Below are 21,335 nucleotides of genomic sequence, written 5' to 3' on the forward strand. Positions count from 1 at the left end.
CATAAAGCGTCATTCGGTAACTTATGACAAAGTTGACATTATTCAAAATGTCTTTGTTATGACAACTTGACATTAACCAAGAAATCATTACTGTTTAAACTTTACCTTTAATAACAAAGTTACCTAATTTTTAAAGGGCAATCAGTAATACTTTTAGAACAAATTTATATCAGTAATGATTTCTTGGTTGATGTCAAGTTGTCATAAAGACATTTTGAATAATGTCAACTTTGTATTAAAAGTGTCATAATTTACCGAATGACGCTTTATGACCACAGTCATAAATTTTCATGAAGGCGTATTTATGTTCATGACAGGTGTTTGTCAGTCTTATTCACCCCCCTTCAAATAAAGTGTAACCCCAAAGTCAGTTCATCTACAGAAACTGGCTCAAAATGCTCCAGAATAGCTATACATTGTGGCATTCCATGGGAGTCTAAATCTACCAGCTTATTCGAGCCTCTAAAACAGGGGTCCCCAAACTACGGCCCCGGGCTGGATCCGGCCCCCTGAACAATACCAGAAAGCATTCAGTTTCTTTTTTTTTTTTTTTACATTTACCGTATTTTCCGGACTAAAAGCCGTTTATATGTGAGTTTTTCTTCAACCACCAGGGGGCTCTTTAGCAGGAAGTGAATCATTGGAAGTTTCAGTTAATTGCGCGCCAACATTAAGCCCACACGCAGCAAAATGAGTAAGAAACAGATCAGATATCTTTGGAAAATTTCTTTGCAAAGGGGAAAAGGCCCAGAGAATGGATTTATCCCGGACCGGTAGGTGATTCCCACATTACAAGCCCGCTCTGCGTAACATGCAGATTCAAGCTGCTTTGCCACATAGAGACCAAGCACGCTGTGCTCAAGGAACACAGCTCGGGTGTTATCGTCTCTCTGATGTCTCGTTGCAGAGAAACAAGCTCAGGGCTCCCGTTATCATTATCGTGAGTTAAAATTTTCACGAAAGTAAAATGTTCGTTTTTGTGGCACTTCTGTTATTTTGAAGGGATATATAAACGTTACCATAGCGACCACAGTCAGAGCGTTTGGGCAGTGGTCGAGAGGAGATGAGTAGAGCTTGTGAGTCTTAAGTCTGGATTAGATGGCAAGATTTAAGAATTGTCGGCCGATTCTCCAAACCTCTGTGATCACAGAGCTGATAAAAGTACAACAGGTTCGATCGGTTCGTGTGTCCAAGGCAGGAGCAAACCACACGAACCGATTCCAGTCACGAACTCAGAAGATTTCAGAAGAAAATCCACAAAACTCCCAACATAGCGAGAAATAGAATGACCAAACACGGATGACGATGGAATCATTTTAAGAGATAAAAGACGTAACTATAGAAAAGGCGGTGGATAAAAGACGACGGTACCAGCCGCTCTATTTGCTGCACTATGATTTGGAGGTGACTGTTTTTTCATAGTTAACATTTTTAACTGAATAAACATAATAATGACCTTTACATATAATAATAAACATTTCCACATATCATCTCTGATATCCACCGGACTCTCAGTTGCGCGATATGTCAGCTGTTTGGGATTCCACTCTGTTCTTACGTCACTGCGCTTTCTGATTGGCTACCTGTCACATTCAGCAGATTGTATTCTCGGTCCAAGTCAGGAAAAACCCCACAGGCTGCAATAAAAGGGCCAAGACAACCCAAATAGGGCATATACAGGATTTAGTGGGAACACCAACATGCAGAAGCCTTATCTGACTGTTCTCCCCCCCCCGCCCCCCACCCCTCGGGCCGCAACAAAATTTCCAAGTCTTGACCGGTCCGCGGTAATAAAACGGTTGGGGACCACTGCTTTAGCACATGCTAGTAGCAGACAAATTTTGGGTGTCTGCCCCCCTCTGCTGCTGCTGCATAGTTGTGGAAAACCTGGAGCGGCAGAGATATCTGAGGCTTATGTTTACTGGTTTATAAAAAATAAAAATAAAAAAAAAACTTTGGGGTTGTGGTTTATAGTCCAGTGCGGCTCATAGTTCGGAAAATACGGACTATAATCCTTACTGGATTTTGTTTCTGTGAAGAACCCAGAGAATGTTATTTGATTGTGCTGTCTGGAAAACAATACATTTTTACATTTAGGCACTCCTGCAAACGTCACACTTTTTCTGTTACAAACTGACTCCGGCCCCCCACCAGAGAAAGGAAAAGTTATGAGGCCCTCACAGGAAAAAGTTTGGGGACAATCGTTTCAATCTTTTCTATAAAAAACTTAGAAAAAGCCTCAACGTTCAACAGAGCCTATAGGGCTAGATATAATTGAGGGATTGACGATCCTATCCAGGAAATTATAAAGGACTTGAGGCCTATGCTTATTTGAAGCTATAAAATATTTTGATTTTGCTAGTTTGACAGGATTCTGATAATTAAACTATCTTTCAAAATTTCAAACAAAACCTGCAATTTATCTTTTTTCCACCTCCTCTGAGCACGCCTACATTCCCGTCTGAGTGCACGAGTGGTTTCATTAAGCCGTGGCTCTAAAACTTTCTTTCTTGTAGTTGATATAGTTTTCAGGGGAGCTACGGTATTTAGAGCATTAAAGCATGCGTTGTTAAAATTAATAAGAGCTTCAATATTAAGATTGCTATCAGTAAGGAATGTAGTATGAGCTAGGACTGCATTCAGTTGAACAGCCATATCAGAGTTAATACTGTAAGAGTGGAAATACTATTTAAGGAGTTGTTTTTGCGAAAGGATTTTAGTACCTCTCTAGGTCAACCTGACCTGACTCCTTTCCTTCCATTTGTGTGCAAAGCGCAAATGGAACCAAAAAATGACTTGGAAAGTTTGCTGTTTGACAGATAAGAGCAACAATTTGAGATAAATTGTCCTATTCAGCAATTCTGAAATGGAGCAGATGTTGGGTTCATGAGGTCTCAAATATTTTAAAGGTCGTCCAATACACACTTAGTTTAAGGCACGCCAGAATCTTTACACAAGTCAAGAGTAGCAACGCCATTGGTTGAAACTTTCCAACTCACACCAGTGAAGATGAGTGTATAAAAAAGGGTGATGTTAAGAATACAGGTAGATTTTTTTGTTGAGACTTTAGAACATTTTTGAGTATTGAACTGATGAAACTGTAATGAGGAATCCGTGGTAGTGTAATAAATCTCCGGCTCGTCTATGGCCTAGCAGCAAGAACTACGTCTCCATGCGTTATTTCTTTCACTTATATAATTAAGAGTATAGCCACCTTTCAATTCTCCAATAATACTACGACAAAGTAAAGGTTTAGCATTATTTGTAACCACAGAAGATGAAATCTTAATAGAGAATAAAACAGGGAAATGATCAGAATTGCAAGTCTGAAGAATTTCAATGATATCCAAATAAAGCCCTTGTTTGGATATCAAAGAGTATGTCCCTTTGTGTGTGTTGGTCCAACCACAGATTGTGTAAAATCAAACGAATCAATCAAGTCCAAAAATTCTTTCACCAGAGGTTTATCTGGGCAGCATATGTGTATTATATTATATGTGTATTATATGTGTATTATATGCTAATAGGTGACTTTACACATATGCACAGCATATGTGCATATGTGTAAAGTCACCTATTATTAAAATATGATCATGCTCTAGGGTAATCCATGCCATAAGTACAGAGAATTCATGAATAAAGTCCTTGTTGAACTTTGGCGGACGATAGATCACCACACACAGAATTGATTCAGTTAATTTCAATTCAAAAGCTTGGAGTTCAAAACTGAAAAATTATTTCATAGATGATTATTGACAGTGAAAACTGGATTTAAAAATTGTAGCCAGACCTCCACCTTTTCCAGTCAACCGGGGAGTTTATAAAAGCACAGTTCTGAGGTAGAAGTTCAGAAAACGGGAATAACTGACCTTCTTGTAGCCAAGTTTCTGTGATGAATAAAAAATCCAAGAAGTAAACAGATGTATACATACAAAGAAATATGAGAAAAATACATGAATTATTTATAAAATAGCATTATTTAATCATATCCCTCCAGTTTTGCTCAAAAATAATTAGTTTAATTATTTTAAGAGTTATACTCATAGAGGAATCAAATTGTCCCATTATGGGGTTGAATTTAAAGCAACCTAAGTAACAAAGAAATTTGTAATAATGTTTGGGATTTCATGCATAAAGTAGGGAAACATATTTTCTTGGAGGTTCAAAGAGCCTTTCAATAGATGCAATTTTTTTGTGGTATATTTTTATAGCACATAAATATATGTACCTGAGACCCCAGAATGTACCGAATTCAGAGAATCACCTCCCCTCATTTGCCTGTGTGAACATGAACTACGCAGTGGCACTAAGGTGTTAAGGGGTAAATTTAATAGCTCCGGCTTAACAAATACAGGGCGCACAGACTTTTTCCTGTTCTGAAAAGCTAAAATATAAGCAACATTGCTGCAAATTTTGAACAATAAATGTTAAACTCTTGTGAAAAACGATAAACTGAAGAAGCTGACAATTAATGTTTACAGTTTACAAAAGTTTTACTGTATTAAGTCTAAAATCACACATCCCAATTAATCATTTGCACTTTTTCTCTTTCAGAGTAGTCTTGATTGTTGAATGCTACTGATAATCATTATTTTAGCTACCTTTAGCTTTTTAGCTAATTTTAACTGTTACTTTTATAATATTGATAATACAAATAAATTGATGCAATTTACTTATAGACACCTTTTTGGACAATCAAAAACACCATACAAAATACATTTAATTTAATAGAGCAAATAGAAAAAACAGTTTAAGCAAATGTTTCAGTTGTAATGTGAAAGGAGTGAATCAGTGGGCAGATGGGACAACAGGTAAATGGAGAAAGAGGATTGAGGCAGTTAATATTATGTAGGTGTAAACCTACATAATATTATGTAGGTTTTCACCTACATAATATTAACTGCCTCAATCCTCTTAGGCAAACCTGGTGATGTTGTTATTGTAGAATTTGAAGGATAGTGTGCTGTCGAGGATGACACCTAGACTGTTAACCCGGGGGAAGAGGGAGGTAAAATTATCAGGAGTGAAAGAAAAACTATCACTATCAGATGGGGTGAATTTGGTACCAATGATGAGAATTTCAGCTTTGGTGCTGAGTTTGGAGTGAACCAGGTTTTAATTCAGAGATACAATCAATGAGGGAGGTGGGCAGAAGAGCAGACAAAGGTTTAGTGGTGATTTAGAGCTGGGTGTCATCAGCATAACAGTGAAAATAAACATAAAATTTACAGAATATATTGCCAAGGATGCAGATGATAAAGAGAAGGGACCCCAAGTCAGAGCCCTGAGGGGTTAGGATTTTTTATTTTTAGTGCGTCAAGAACCTCTGAAACTACTCTGTTTCTTTTTTGTGATGCATTAAAATGTCATAGCTAAACTCAAAATTTACACTAAATTTTAAGGTTGTTTTTTTGTATCTATAAGCCACTCTGTGATGACTATATACAGTAATTTGAGTTTAATTTTATAAAAATATAACTTTTTTCACAATATTCTACTTATTGAGATGCAAATGTAAATGAAATGCAAATGAAAGATGATGTACGCAATGGATTACTCTGTTGCACAAGGCTCTCATTGGCCTAGTTCCTATTTATTTATGCAATTTCTGTCAGAGAACTGAAAGCCTTTATGCCCGACACTCTGACAGTTGTATCTCTATATTCCTCGTGTGAAAAGATGAAAACTTTCCATTTCTCTGCCCTCTCTACTTAAAAAGCCTTACAGTCTGAACTGAAACTGTCAGAATTCCATTCAGTGCTTTTTTTTTTTTTTCATTTTAGATTGCTCTTGTAATGCACTTTTTTTTGCACCATTTCTATTTTTTTGTTATGGTTCGTTTGGCTTGTCCACTTCCTACACTGCCGCCTCTTGGTCACTTGTAGTTTTGAACTCGATGGGTTTTTATCTAGCTAAATAAAAGCTTATTAAAAATAAATAAATCTCTTGCATAGGTAGATTTTAACTTTTTCTAATTGTCTTTCTTAATTGAATGTCTGCTGGGTTTTTTTGTCTAGGTGTTGTGTCTGACACCATATATAAGCATTCAGCAGTGACAGGAGGACTAAATACTGGATCTCCAATTACTTTCCCAGAGGAGGATGAGGACCCCAGAGTGTCTGAAGACACCACTTCCCCAAAAGGGATTTGGGGTTTTTTAAAGGTAACAGCTCCGCAATCACACATGGCTTTAAATTACGTTTTCGAGAATGTGAAACAGAAATTAAAATCTTATCCCTTACAATTTGACCTGAAAGAACCAATAGAAACATTACCAATATGAACTTTGTCACAAAATAAAACGTACACATTGACAAGTTATTTGAGCAGCAAATAACTGTTCAACAAAATGCCCTGCCAAAAACTCCTGCTATTTCTGAAACTCTGTCTTCAGAAAGTTATCACAACATTCCTCGTCTATTAATCCTTTAACAACATTTCTACCAGTGTTGCACCGAGTAGTAGCTTCTATAATGAGCTACGCAGATGCGCAGTTCCGCCAGCTGTTTGCTAATTGCTGCTCGGCAGTCTGCCGGAGCTCAGTGGGGGAGTGGTGCTCTATAAGGTGGAAGCTCCAAAGCTTGGAAACTGCAGCTCAGAAAAGGAGCTGCTTCTCTAAGGCAGTACACCCAGGTGTTTTAAAAGGTCGGCTCTAGAGGAGTTTAGCCGGGGATGACTGGTTTCCCGGAGGAGGGAGGTAGAATGGGCAGAGTAAACAAGCTTTTACATAAGTGTTTTTTCTTATATAACTGCATGAACAAACCTTTATGTAACCTTTGAAATAAAATAACCATGTTTATTTTTGCAAAAACAAACAATAAGGATATAAACAACATAAAATGTTGAGTAATTATGCTCAGATTTGCATAAACATTAGCTCAGATGTTACAGAAATCTAAGAATCTGATGTTTCCTATCTATTTCTTAAAGTGTCCTTAGGCTAGCCTGGGTCTTCATGTGGCTAAAGTTGCCAAAGCAAAGAACACAAGCACTGTGTCACATCAGCCAAGTTGCTAAATAATGCACATAAAGTATAACTTTGACTAACATATTGGCTTTTAATTTGCTAGATTAAAATTGGAGGGGAAAAAACCTATTTGCCTGTCATTAAAATATGTTTAATATTAAGGGCTAACGTTACAGTAATGGAGTTTAATAACTTTAGCTAACATTAACTTACAGCAAGGTAGGATTGGCTTGAATTGCTCATGGCTAACATTACAGAGAAAGAGAACATAGTCAATGTTATTTTCTCAAAGAAAATGTAAAGTTAAGACACATACCTCATATGTATTAGGTGACAAACTTCAGCTTCTTTTTAAACAGGAGGTTTGGCTGTTATAACTTATAAGTTGCCCACTCTGGTAGAAAGAAAAAAAAAAGCTTCCAGTCAGGGAGGGGTGGGGTTGGGTGAACAGCTGACTCTGTGGGCAGACAATGCCCCTCAGTACCCGCCCATGCCACCAGACCTGGTTTTAAATTGAAGCATTTCTTGAACATACATGACTCAAGGCAACACTTCTTACATGTTTTTAAAGAGGCAATAACATAATATGATCTAAAGCTCAAAGTTGATTTTACATAATGCTGCAAAGTCATCCTCACTGTCCAGACTTTAAGTCACATAATAAACAATAACCATAATATAATACAAATGGTCTCACACAGAATTTATAAATACTGTGTGAAGTAACTACCTGTAAGATAAACATTAGCTCAGATGTTGCCATTAGCCTGAGTTTTAGCTCAGGCTAATGGCAAAACAATAAATCAATTTATTGTTTTGCCATTTGACACGTTTTGGTCAAGCACTCTGTAATTCAGTAAAAAACAAAAGACAAATTATGTAAAATTACAGTATTGAAGCTAAATTCTAACTATGGTCAACTTGCCTGTGTGTTCCCTGTGTGCCTCTTTAGGGAGTAGCAGGTAATCCCGTGGTAAAGAACGTCATAAATAAAACCAAACACTCAGTAGAGTCCATGATCACTACTCTGGACCCTGGCATGGCACCATACATCAGTAGGTTAAGCGTCTCACATTTCATCCTTTAACCAGGTGACTAAACATTTGAAGGTCTTTGTTAATTCTTCTGTGTTGCTGCCTTCAGAGTCAGGTGGAGACATTGACATTGTAGTGGCTTCTGATAAGGACATGAGCGTGCAAGCTGTCAGAGAGGCCTTCCAGGAGGTTTTTGGGATGGCAACGGTCACTGGAGAGCCAAGTCAGTCCAACATTGCCCCTCAGCCAGTGGGCTATGCAGCTGGAGCTAAGGTCAGTTCACTGTTTCTTCTTCTAGATATTTATCGTTTTTAAAAACATTTCTGATAAACATTGTTAGAAGAAGCTGAGTTTTCAAAAAAAAAGATAAGTTGTAAGCCATGCTACTGGGCAAACCACCAAGTTCCAACTGTCTGCACTGCAGGTATATTGGTTGAAACATTTTTAACCCAGCACCTAATGGATGTCTAGGCCAGCTTTTCCCCTGCCATTATCAGAGGGGTCAGCCCACCCCACCATCAAAACCACACCTCTCAGAGTTGAGAAAAGCTGGACGAAAACACGTTTCTATTTTGTGTCACCAACACTCACACATGCCGAGTTAGGTGCGCTCAAAGGAAAGCTATGTGGGCCATATATCACCTCTTTTTACCATGCATGTGGATAAAAGGTTGCTGGTTTATGGCTAAAAACAGTAGTCCCAACACCCGGGCCGCGGACCGGTTCCAGTCCGTGGACCAATTGGTACCGGGCATCGCAAAAAATAATTAAATATTTCCGTTTAATGGTTACGTCGTCAACATTGAGCCACAAGCAGCAAAATGAGTAAAAAATGGATCAGATGTCTTTGGAAAGTTTCTTTGCGAAGGGGAAAGACCCATAGGAGAGACAGGAGAATGGATTTTATCCCGGTAGGTAACTCCAACATTCCAAGCCTCTCTGCTTAATATGCGGCGTTCAGCTCACTAATGAGGGAATGAAGCCTTTAAACTGCTTCGCCACTTAGTGACCATGAGCACCCTGTGCATAAGCAACACTTCGATGTCTCCCAGATGGAACCATCTTGTTGCAGAGAAACAAGCTCAGGGCTCCCATTAGTCGTTATCATGAGTTAAAATCTTCAAGAAAGTAAAATGTTTGTTTTTGTTGCGCATCTGTATCTTATTTTGAAGAGGTGCGTAAACGTTACCGTAGTGACCAGAGTCAGAGAGGGTTAGGGCAGTGATCAAGGCGAGAGGAGAGGAGGGTAGCTTGTGAGTTTTAAGTCTGGTTCACACGGCACGATTTAAGAATTGTCCGCTGATTTTCCAAACTGCTGTGACCACAGAGCTGATAAAAGGTTCGATCGGTTCGTGTGTCCAGCCACACGGTAGGAGCAACACACCACACGAACCGATTACAGTCACGAACATCCCGATTCCCGAAGAAAATCAAACCCCCAACATACCATACATGAATTTAGAATAAACAAACACGGATGACGATGTAGAAGCAGTGACGGTTTGTGGACTTATTTTAAGCAATAAAAGACATAACAAAATGAAAAGGCACTGGATAAAAGACGGCGGGAACAGCTGCTCTATTTGCTGCACTATGATTTGGAGGTGAGTTATGTTTTTTCGTAGTTAACATTTTTAACTGAATAAACCATATATAATAATGACCTTTACATAATAAACATTTCCACATATTATCTCCACTGGTCCACTGGACTCTTGGTTGTGCCTTGTTTAGGATTCCCCTCCTTGCTTACGTCACCGCGCTTTCTGATTGCCCACCCGTCACATTCAACAGTTCTCGCTCCCAGTCAGGGAAAACCCCACAGGCTGTGATAACCGGGCCAAGACAACCCAACTCGGGCAACACACCACCACGTAACACACCACACACTTCAGGACATTGTAAGATTGTCGCAAAGGGAAAACTGTGGCACAAAAAAAAAAGAGGCTTTACGGGAACACTAATTTATTACGCCATTATAGATGGCAGTTTCTTAAATTTTCAAGGTCTTTCTCATGCTTTTCTTATTCACTCAATTTAAACTCCAGTCACCCAACAGGAGAAGTACAGTTACAGAACACACTCATAGATCAGCTTTGCTGAACAGAGATTTGTTTTTTGTTTTTGGCCAATTTCTTGTATTCTGCAAGCCTCACTGTCAGTATTTCCTTCTATATTCATCTCATTAATCCTTTTTATATCTTTAAAGTTCGATACATCAAACAAAATACCTTTGTATGAAGCAAGTAAAGGCTAACGTCTTTTTGAAATCCAAGTGTGTCTATAGTACTTTTTTCAGAGGACCACCAGAACTAGTCCACAGAAAACTCACAAAAAACAAATTCTAAACTATCATTACTATTTTACCACAGTATGCACACCACCACAATTTCTGTTTCGTTCGCCATTACTAGGTTTCCACTCTTGATATTGAATTTCTGTCAATTACTTGGTTCTCTCTCTGTGTTTGGTCTTTTTATTTAGACTACTCCAATCCGACCAGTCAGTCATGCCTTAAGTTGTACTTAGGATCATCAGATAGGGATATCTCTAGTGTTTTTCTTTTTCTTTTTTCTTTCTCATTAAAGATCAAAATTAGGACAGAAGGTAGCTAATAACTTCTAAGGTGACTGTATCTAACCTTAGAAAATAGTATGGTAACACAAAATTTTATTTCAAAGAGTTTATTTTTGGAGATTGTTTTGGTTAGATAACAACTCACCAGATGTTAGAAAAAGCATTTGTAAGCAATGGAATTTCTGCTTCATATATTTTATCGGGCAATAAATAAAACATACAGCATTTTATCACAACAGGAGCGTATGCTCCACTTTTAACTTGTGTGAAATTATTTCTTAAAAGGTAAACATGTGTATATGTCTGCAGGGTGCTCAAGAACGCATTGATGGCTTGCGTCGAGCTGGTGTGATTCATGAGAAGCAGCCTGTAGTCGCTTTGGAAAACTTCATAGCTGAACTTTTTCCAGAGAAGTATGAAGAAAACTTCCAAAACACACGCAAGCACTCAGCTACCCTCACACACGCATTTGTATTTTTACCCATATTAGGGCTTTGTATTGACTTCCATACATTGTAGCAACTGCATTTATGCCTAACCCAGAATTTTTTCCTAACCCTATACAAGGTCTTCCATTGTACAGTGTGTGGTCTCCTTGACCAAACACTGTACTTTATGAGGACGGATGGGTCCTCATAAAGACCCATCAGTCTTTAGTCTTTACTATCCCATCAATGTTAGTAGATATGCCAGAAATAGTACTAAATAGGTTAGTTAAACAAGTACACACACACACAAAGGAAACTAACCCACCCATACAACAAAACTGGAAAGTTTGTTTGTTTTTTTTTTGTTTTTTTTTTCTGAACCACAAAATTGCTGAGATAGATCATGCAAATTTATCTCAGCTTGTATATTTGAGAAAATGCTGCCTGGTGTACTTTACTTAAATGTGCAGTACAGAGTAGGAATGAATGGTAGAAACAATAGAAATTTGGCCTACGATGGAGATCTGCAGGCTACCAGTTAACCATGGTAATGCTTTATTGATGACATAATCAGCTGGTATCGAAATAGAGAAGCAGGGAAGCAGTGTGGCTGGGAATAAGGGAAGAATTTGTTAAAAAGACTGGTGCAAAAACATAAATTATCTGCATCGGGTTCAGGTTTAACCTCCAGTGGGGAAACGAGGTGTAAAAGCTTATGTGGGATTTTACACCTCCCACATGCGTTGCTAAAACCCTCCAGTAGTTTTAGCACGATGCTCAGGAAGAGCACCTCAAATGTCACGGTCTTCCCAAAAGAACAAAAAGAAAACCTTGTAAAAGCGCTCAGTGTGACCCCACTGTCTGTGCACAGAGTAAAAAGACTTGTAGGGTCCAAATGAGCCCGTCTCATAAGACAGAAGGAGAGTTAAACAGCCAGATCAGCAGCAGAAAAATGTAAACTGCAAAGCGTGTGGAAGATAGGAAATACAAGCAATTTGTTTTACCATGTTTAAAACGACTGCATGTAGTTAGCTGAATACCAGCAATGCAACTAACTACAAGTCCCAGTCACAACAGTGGGAAGAAAAGGTAGTATTTGACGCCACATAGTCATCATTATATATATATCATATCATATATATATATATAGATATAGATATAGATATAGATATATAGATATTATAAGCTCAACTTAAAAGAAGTATTACATACAAATAACATGCACAAAAATGAGTTAAAGATGTGTTAACACGTACAGATACGTTTCACTCAATTAGTATGCAATTTTTTTCATTCTGTTGTAAGTTTAAATACAAGTTATATCATGATATGCATTATCACCACCCATCACAATATATATTGCGATTTGAATGTTATGCCATGTCGCACATCCCAGTGATTTTTGTGATAAACTGTTACCCTCCAGAATCAAAAGATGTAAGAGTTGCAATGTGTATATTGGTATATTGTTTTTTACATTTAGGTGGTTTGATATTGGCTGTTTAATCTTGGAAGACCCTGGTCATGGCATCTGCTTGGAGGTCTTCACACAGGCAACTCCTCTGACACTGGATCACATCCAGCAGGTACAAACGCAAACTATATTGTGCACATTCAGAGTCCAAGGTTAATAGGAAAATAGAGAAAAATCCATTCACTAAATATTATGGACCTCGTATAGACAGGAATCCGTGCATTAAACGATCTTTGTGGGAACAAAACAACCCTCCCTATAAACAACGAAGAGGCTGCATGCACCCTAACCCTAACCCTGCAGCCCACCCTGGAATGTTTTGGAAGCTAAACCGAAACAAATTGTGGATCTGACAGAAGGACCAACGGCGATAACCCCTCACTCTACGAATCAGCATGTCCAGCTTTGAGCAGAAACCTACATCCGACTTCAACACCTGCTGCACTGAAGGAAAACAAATTAGGAGAAACTATTCCCCCGGCCCTGTTTTGCAGGACAAAATGACCAGCCCGAGCAATAACACACTCCGATTCTGTGAGAATCCCACTGTAAAAGAAATTTGCTGCACTTCAACATTTTCCCGATTTTCTCGTGAGGGAAACCTCACCTTCAGACATCAGCCACAAGCACATTCACCCCACAAAGCAAACAACAAGAAAATCACAAATATGCCAATAGTACTTATTGTCGGAGATGAGACAGTATATGGAATCAGCCATTTCTGATTCCAAGAGAACCAGTCATGTCCTTTCCCAAATGCACTGTGCACTATAACAGACAAAATACTCTCTCTAACCACAGATCAGCAGAATATTGAAAGTTGTGCTGAGTTTGCTAATGAGAATCGGAGATTCTGAAAAAAAGATTTTACAATTTTTCTGAACACTACTAGAAAACTAAAACAGAATATTTTTTCTTAGTGGCCCTGTCCCAGCAATTAAATAAAATTTATTAAATTTAAATAGGGTGGAGTGACTTGAAATACTCTCGACTGCTTTCTATAAACAAATGGCTGATAAAAGCATGTGCTGCCAGCACAGTGACCTTCATCGATAACCACAGGATCTTCTCTGAACGTTTCCACCTTTTCGAACAGACGCCATCTTAATAAACATGGAATAAAGCTATTCTCTGCAAACTTATTTCATTTCATCAACAGGAGCAACAATGTGGCCACAGAACAACTCGCTGAAGGACGCCTGATTAGGATGGGACCGACCGCATATCAGGAACAAGCTATTCCTAAACAAACCGAAAAAACATCAACTGGAGAACTTGCAACTACTCTCCCTCTCCTCACTGCTCTGGTCTCCGCTCTGCTGGGAGTCCCAGCCGCCCATTATCACTTCCATGTTAAAGGCTATCAAAGGCCAAACTAAATGGGGGAGGGAACACAGAACAAAGCAAGGCCCCACTTGTAGTCTCCTTGTAACTCATCTAGGTAAATTCACTATTACCTAGATGTCACATTCAACATTTTGTTGAATGTGACATTCAACAAAAATCATTTCATAATATTATTTCCACACACAACATGAACATTTTTAACAAATGTAGAAAAAATATGTTTTATGAAAATTTTACATACTTCATCTTTAAGGAGAAAAGATTATCTAACAAATGAATGGTAGTGTATGGGTCCATCAAAGTTTGCAAATTATAATTTGCAAACTTTGATGGACCCATACGTTCTGTGATTTGTAGGCACAATAAAAATGAATGTGGTGGTAAAAGTCAACAACTCTCCATCACAAAGGCATTGAATCTTGGCAAGAGAAATACAAACATTTACACCACAGCTCATTTAATGAAAATATCATTTTTAAAAACAATCGACATACATTCCATACATACATTCAAAAGCTTACTTCAATAGCTTTCAGGATCATCATTGAGATATAAAGCCAGTCCATGGCGGCTGTAAGATCTTATGTTGTGATATAGTCGTTCTGCAAAACAAAGAAAGAAAATGCTGCATTAACAAGTCATTAACATTTAGAACATGGAAAAATACCAGTAATTTTAAAGTTACTGGTATTAGTTACAGTAAGTAAAGTAATTGTACACAAATCTGGTCAATGCCATAATGTTTTGAATTTTGTGTCCTACTTCTCTCTTTGCAAATTCTGGTGGAAAATAAGTATTTGGTCAATAACAAAAGTTCATCTCAGTACTTTGTTATATATCCTTTGCTCGAAATGACCGAGGTCAAACGTTCTCTATAAATCTTCACAAGGTTGGCACACACTGTTACTGGTATTTTAGCCCCTTCCTTTATGCAGATCTCCTCTGTGATGTTTTAGGGCTGTCTTTGGGCAACACAGACTTTCAACTCCCTCCAAAGGTTTTCTATGGGGTTGAGATCTGGAGACTGACTAGGGCACCTTTAAATGCTTCTTATAGAGAAGCATTTCTTTGTAAGAAAAGAAGGAAAAGAAGACCTGAAGGTGGTGTGCCTTCATTGACCTGTGCTCAGGATCTTCATCATGCTGAAAGACCCAGCCACGTTTCATCTTCAATGCCCTTGCTGATGGAAGGAAGTTTTCACTCAAAATCTCACAATACATGGCCCCATTCATTCTTTCATATACACAGATCAGTCGTCCTGGTCTCTTTGCAGAGAAACTGGCCCAAACCATGATGTCTCCACCCCAATGTTTCACAGTAGGTATGGTGTTCTTTGGATGCAACTCAGTATTCATTCTCCTCCAAACACGATGTGTTGTGTTTCTACCAAACAGTTCTCCTTTGGTTTCATATGACATTCTCCCAGTACTCTTTTGGAACACCAAGATGCTCTGTAACAAACTTCAGTTGTGCCCAGATATGTACAGGGAAACTCGACTGGCACTGCAGGATGCGAGTCCGTGACGGCGTAGTGTAGCCTTTTATTTGTTATGTTAGTCCCAACCTTCTGCAGGTCATTCACTAGGTCTCCCTGTGTGGTTTTGGGATTTTTGCTCATCGTTCTTATGATCATTTTTGATTTTCCTGATCAAGGGAAATTATGAGTGGTCTTGTATGTCTTACCTTTTCTAATTGTTGCTCCCACAGTTGATTTGTTCACACCAAGCTGCTTACCTATTGCAGATTCAGTCTTCCCAGAATTTTGTTTCTGGTGTGATTGCACAGGTCTTCACCACAGTGGAGTTTGAAGTGTGACTGAGGTTGTGGACAGGTGTCTTTTATACTGATACTTATCAGTATAAAAGACACCTGTCCACAACCTCAAACAGGTGTCATTAATACAGGTAATGGAGGACGGAGGAGCCTCTTAAGTTACAAATCTGGGAGAGCCAGAAATATTGCTTGTTATTGACCATAATGGACAAAGATTTGGTCAGTACCAAATCTTTGTCCGAGGCTAAAATATGATGTATGTTTGAATGTAAACTTGTAAAGTACTTCACGGAAAGTCACTTGGATCTCATTGGTTTGTGACCCTCTACAGGCTCATTCCCTTACACCACCTGACTACAGCCTGCGTTGGTCCGGCCTGGTTGTTACAGTGGGAGAGATCTTGGAGCGCAGTCTGCCAAACATCAGCAGAACAGATTGGCACAAGTCTGTAACAGGATTAAGCCAACATCATATAATCCAGTGTGCAGCCAAAGTTCTTGCTGGACTTTACAAACAGCAGCTGCTTCCCTGGACTGAGTGAGGCTGACTGGTAACAGATTCCATAGGGACACAGAAACGGCCATGAAAGCTACCGTTCTACTTTTGGATTAGATGTATCCATTTGTGCCCACTGAGATTTTCTAAGTGTGTTTTTCAATGCAGCGAGATAAAGTCTTGTTTTTCTGCATTGCGTTATGAAAAGGTTCCCCCTATATTCTGACATTGTATTAATTTCTTTTACTCATTAATGCATGTCATTGGCCGACTTTCCTGTGGTAGCACAGAAAGTATTGCATGCTGGGTCTGTCTTGTATTTTCAAGGCATAGCCCCAGTATCCTTACAAAACAATAATTTTCAAATGTAAATACAAAGCTGAATTTCTCCTACTGTTGTTGAATGGAAAATAAATCTTCTTTTTTATTTTCTGCAGGCTGCAGAATTTCTTTTTTTTGTTTTTGTTTTTCTGAAATGTAGATTTAACAGATGGGGTAAATGCACATCTTATCAAATTATTCTCGAAGCATTGCAACATTGCTCATGTACACATTGAAATTCATACATTGTAAAATATGCTGTGACGTGGTAAGAGCACAAAAATACATGCAAGAAGTTAAAATTTGAAAGTTGATTCTGAGGTTCTAAGTGTAGTACAAGACTGGGAATTATCTACTCTGTCAAACTTTGATGCAACAATTTATTTATTTATTTATTTTTTTTTTTGTCAGGCCATTCGAAATTCTTGGTGCCAAAGACATCACTTGCATTCGTTAATTTTTCCCTTTCTCTTTCCAGCAGAAATGTTTATTTAAAAAGATAATCTAAAAGCCTTACAACTGTTTTTAAATCCTTCTTTATGTCCAGATTTGAACTGTTGTAAACAAAGTATATTTTAAAAATTTGACTCATGTATGCATTGTATTAATGCATTTTCCTCTCCAGCAATCCTCAAACTCAATGGTTTGTGTAAATAATTGACCATTTGGACAAAGTATGTTGTTTTGTTTGGTTCTTTAGAAGAACCATTTGCTCATTTTGGCCTGAAGTGAACCAAATCCATTTTTTTGTGAAATCAGATTTGTTATCTTAGAGATAGAAATGATTGTGAAAATAACAGTTAACTTGTAGATCTTGCTAACAGTACTAACAGTTACTTAAAGAGTAGCTTTTGAATTTTCCCTCTGCAAACACCTGAAGGGGAATTGATCAGAAGCAGAGGGGAAGAACACAAAGACAAAATATCAGAGTAGAAATCAAGATGAGAGGAAGATCTGATGGCAACTTTTGCAAGATAAGAATACGGAAATTGAAGAAATAAACCTCCTCTGCCTCAGCTTTTTTTTTCCCTTTTTCCCCCTTTCATAAGGAACTTAATTATTTTGAGTCTGAATGTTTCACTGTTTAATTTGCACAATAAAACGGGCTCGGAACTGGTTGGCGATCTGGTGCCTCCTCTGAGACAGGAAAGTCTTTAGACTTTCTAAGTCCTCTTTCATCTCCATTTGCTTAGACTGCAAAAATATGTTGAAGATAAAAACAATGATAACAACAGCCTCACAAAGTCTCTTTGGCATACTGAGCTCAATTAAAACCAGGTTAAGTTTATGAAGAAAAGTACATTAAGTCTCAACAAACAGAGCCTCCATGTAGTTATAACATGAATCTGAATGATCGTTATAGTAATAATCATAAAAGTCACCATAAAATTGATCACATAATTATTTCTGAAACCAACTAAGTTTGTTTATATCCTTACTGTTTATAATGAAAGATAATTAATAAGCAAACTTACTACTTAGCTAGCAACACGTTGGCAGCCTTCATCCCTTCTGGCTCCTTTTGTGATCCACATTTTATTTCCATCGGTTGTTGTCCTGTTGTGTTGTCGACAGGGTTGCCACCTTTCAGAAATCAAAATAAGGGACGCTCACCACAGCGCGTCACCCGACTTTCACGGGGTGAGATGGCCGCTGCAGTGATGGACAATATTTTATGGCAGTGTTTTTTGTCCTTAAAAAGTGATCCATAGAGCAATCGTTTATGCATAGAGGTCGGTTAGAGTACCCCAAAACTATACTGTATACTATACAGTATAGTATACTACTATACAGAGTAGTATACTTTAAATACATTAAAACAGTGTAAAAAGTATTTGGTAAACCACTGAGTAACTGATCATAACACCTGATTTAATATTCAAAATGTGTCCTCAAACAACTAAAAGCGTAAAAGTTATGTGAACATTCTGACATTTTACAGACCAAAATATTTTTACAAATAAGGAGTTAGGTTTTGAGGCTAGTTCTAGACCAGATTTACCACAGGGGCCAGGGTAGTCAGTGGTTTTCCATGGCAACACAAGAATGAAACAAACAAAAGAAAAAACAGCAATATTTCATCATTATATCAAATGAAATATTGTTCTGTTTTGGTTTTTTTTACCCAAGAGCCAAGGGTCAAGTAAGCCAAAGAGCCACTTGTGTCTCCAGAGATTCAGTTTGCCTGGCCACACTGGAAAGTGTGATCCCTTCTCCTTACAGCAGCTAAAAGTGTAGCACTAGAATATTTCATTGTTAAAGTAAAATTGTGAAGGTTAAAAAAAATCCACCACTGAGTATTAACATAAGACATTTATTTAGTACAACTTCTTTGGTTCGTCGTTGGCCCCCATCTAGAACCGCCCCTGGGCTGCAGGTCTGTGTCTAACCACTGAACAATGAATTCATGAAATATATCAACATTTCAATATAAAACACTAACAATATAAAGCCCTAACAAGCCTTTTAAAGTAGAAAGTATTTATGTATATACTGTTAATCTAATGTATGATTTGTTCTTTAAAATGATCATCTGTATTATTTTTGGCTGATATTATTATACATTAAATAAGCAAATAATCAAACCAATATAGTCGACTAAAAGCAAAATAAGAAACTTAATCATATTTTTGTACAATTATATTTAAGTGTGCTTAAAGCTATTTCGAAATTGGTACAAGCATACTTTTAGTATACTTCATATATATTTATAGGTAGTACACTTAATACATAGTATACTTAAGATATACTTACATTTGTGAAAGTATAAATTTTTTTTTACTAGGGTTGTCCTGTTGTGTTGTCGTCTAACTCGAACTATAACGTCACCAGCTTGAATTTACCAAAACTACTAACTATTATCAAGGCCCTATCTACTTTCAAGGCGATGTTACGCAAGTAAAAATGGCGAATTTGAACAGCATCTTTTCTCTGGCTTCTTGGCTTTTCTTCTTTTAAAAAAAAAAAACAGTGCATTACCACCACCATCTGATCTGGAGTGTGAACTGGTGCTAATGCCATTAACTTTCATCATAAGTTATCCAATCCAAAATGGATTGGATAAAGACAGCTTCAGTGTTTTAGATAAGACGGAAAACAACAGATCATATTCGGAGGGATGTAAAACTGAAGATACCTGCTACATTTAGTGTTAAGGACAAGTGTTGTAGAACCTCTGTCACTAAACTGGTAAATGTTTGATATTTTGAGGCAAAAAACACATTAAACATCAAGTTCCATTAAAAGGATTGTTATTTTTTTATTATCTTTGCCATTTTAACAAAAATAGTAAAAGATTATTAAGGCACCTAAAAAGGCATACTTTATTAGCCTAAGGTATAGACTCAAATGTAATTTGAAACATACTGAAATTTTAGTTTAATAGTTTACTTTTAAAGTAAGCGTTAAGCAAAGTTTAAAAAATTCTATCTTAAGCATATATTTTAAAATATACACAAATTATCTGTAAATGCATATTGTTTACATTACTTGAGCAAATATATATTTTGTTCATTTAAAGTATACTTGTATTTAATATATTTCTCAAAAGTGTATTTTGGTACAATTATATTTAAGTGTGTGTGTTAAAGTTGTAATGTCAGAATTGGTACAAGCATGCTTGTAGTATACTTTGTATATATTTATAGGTAGTACATTTAATACTTGGTATACTTAAAAAGTATTGTCACAAATGTAAGTATATTTGAAACTTACTAGAGTAAATTTTTCACTAGATACTCATTACTATAGGTACTCATAACACTATACTTTTTAGATCACTTTTTGGATTATTATGCAAAGAGACTCCTATTATTGCAATCCAGAAAAGGAATTAGAACAAACTTAGAATCCAGAAAAAAAATCTTCCAGGACAGGGTTATTCTTATTCACTACTTTTCACTCACTACTTTTACATATTTAGAACATACTTAGAAAGTCCAGAAGATACTTATATGTATACTTATATGTATCTAGCAACCCAGAACAGGGTTTAGAATAAACTTAAAATCCAGCAACTCTGAACAAGAATGGAGTCCAGATCAGCAGAATCTAGTTTATAAAATTTCTATCAATATTATTCTTTTTCTTCTTTTGCTCTTTCCTTTGGTTTGTTATTTTGTTTCCTTTTTAGTGAAGTACTTTTAATTAATTACCTTGTTGCTGAAAATGTCCTATGTAAAAATTATTTACACTACCTTAACTTATTCTTCTATGTGCCAGGGAGGTAAATAGTTAGTTCAGGTATTCATGCTCTCTCAAGAGGAAGGCAAGGGCACCTCACCAACAACTATAAACGGAAGCGGAGTCGTTTTTTCAGGAACGATGGTGAAGTGCGCAGCCATTCACTTTTCATTTTCACTTCAAGATGATAATTGCAGTACTGTGGTTCACATATTGTCTAAATTTAAATCATAAATATAAATCACGGTGGACGGGCATGGCCAAACATGCCAAGGTCATGTTTTGGCCCCCAACCTTTTTGATTTTGATTTTGTGAGTGATTTTGTTCAGTGATCCATGGTGGATCACTGAACAAAATCACTCACAAAGTCGTTTGAGCAATAAGTGCTTTAAAATTCACAAAGTCGTTTGAGCAATAAGTGCTTTAAAATTCCATCTCATAAATCAAGTCTCAATATTTGGAAGTGTGGTCTTCCAAATATTGAGGCTTGGATATTGAGATGGAATTTTATTCCATCTCATAAATCAAGCCTCAATATTTGGAAGTGTGGTCTTCCAAATATTGAGGCTTGGATATTGAGATGGAATTTTATTCCATCTCATAAATCAATAGTTGAACCCATTTCAGGTTCAACTATTCAGGATGATGCTGTAAAATCTTGAGATACTGACTTTTTTAAAATAAAGGTGGCTAAACATTTTCCAACTTTGGCATTTTCAAACATTAATGTGTTTTT

At 37.2% G+C, this 21,335-nt stretch overlaps 1 protein-coding gene and 1 long non-coding RNA gene across 4 annotated transcripts in view; one reads left to right on the top strand and one right to left on the bottom strand.

Moving 5' to 3' along the window:
- prrc1 (proline-rich coiled-coil 1) overlaps nucleotides 1–16,536 on the top strand; it is a 59,975-nt gene extending 43,439 nt beyond the window's left edge. For 2 of the 3 annotated variants that reach the window (XM_016666276.1, XM_007542424.2), the window contains 6 exons: nucleotides 6,018–6,163; nucleotides 7,920–8,022; nucleotides 8,111–8,274; nucleotides 10,888–10,991; nucleotides 12,490–12,592; nucleotides 15,932–16,536. In XM_016666276.1, coding sequence (XP_016521762.1) covers nucleotides 6,018–6,163; nucleotides 7,920–8,022; nucleotides 8,111–8,274; nucleotides 10,888–10,991; nucleotides 12,490–12,592; nucleotides 15,932–16,141 — 830 coding nt within the window. In that variant the 3' untranslated portion in view covers nucleotides 16,142–16,536. The remainder of the gene's footprint in view (nucleotides 1–6,017; nucleotides 6,164–7,919; nucleotides 8,023–8,110; nucleotides 8,275–10,887; nucleotides 10,992–12,489; nucleotides 12,593–15,931) is intronic. The other variant, XM_016666278.1, reaches the window with a different exon arrangement.
- LOC107834616 (uncharacterized) lies at nucleotides 1,506–10,881 on the bottom strand. The gene is made up of 3 exons (XR_001660423.1): nucleotides 9,755–10,881; nucleotides 2,738–2,742; nucleotides 1,506–1,553 (listed from the first exon to the last, which is right to left on the bottom strand). It is a non-coding gene; the product is annotated as an uncharacterized LOC107834616 (long non-coding RNA).
- Nucleotides 16,537–21,335: the final 4,799 nt, after the last annotated feature.

This window comes from Poecilia formosa, unplaced genomic scaffold, assembly GCF_000485575.1.
Source record: "Poecilia formosa unplaced genomic scaffold, Poecilia_formosa-5.1.2 Scaffold690, whole genome shotgun sequence".
In the NCBI taxonomy this organism is placed as follows: Eukaryota; Metazoa; Chordata; class Actinopteri; order Cyprinodontiformes; family Poeciliidae; genus Poecilia; species Poecilia formosa.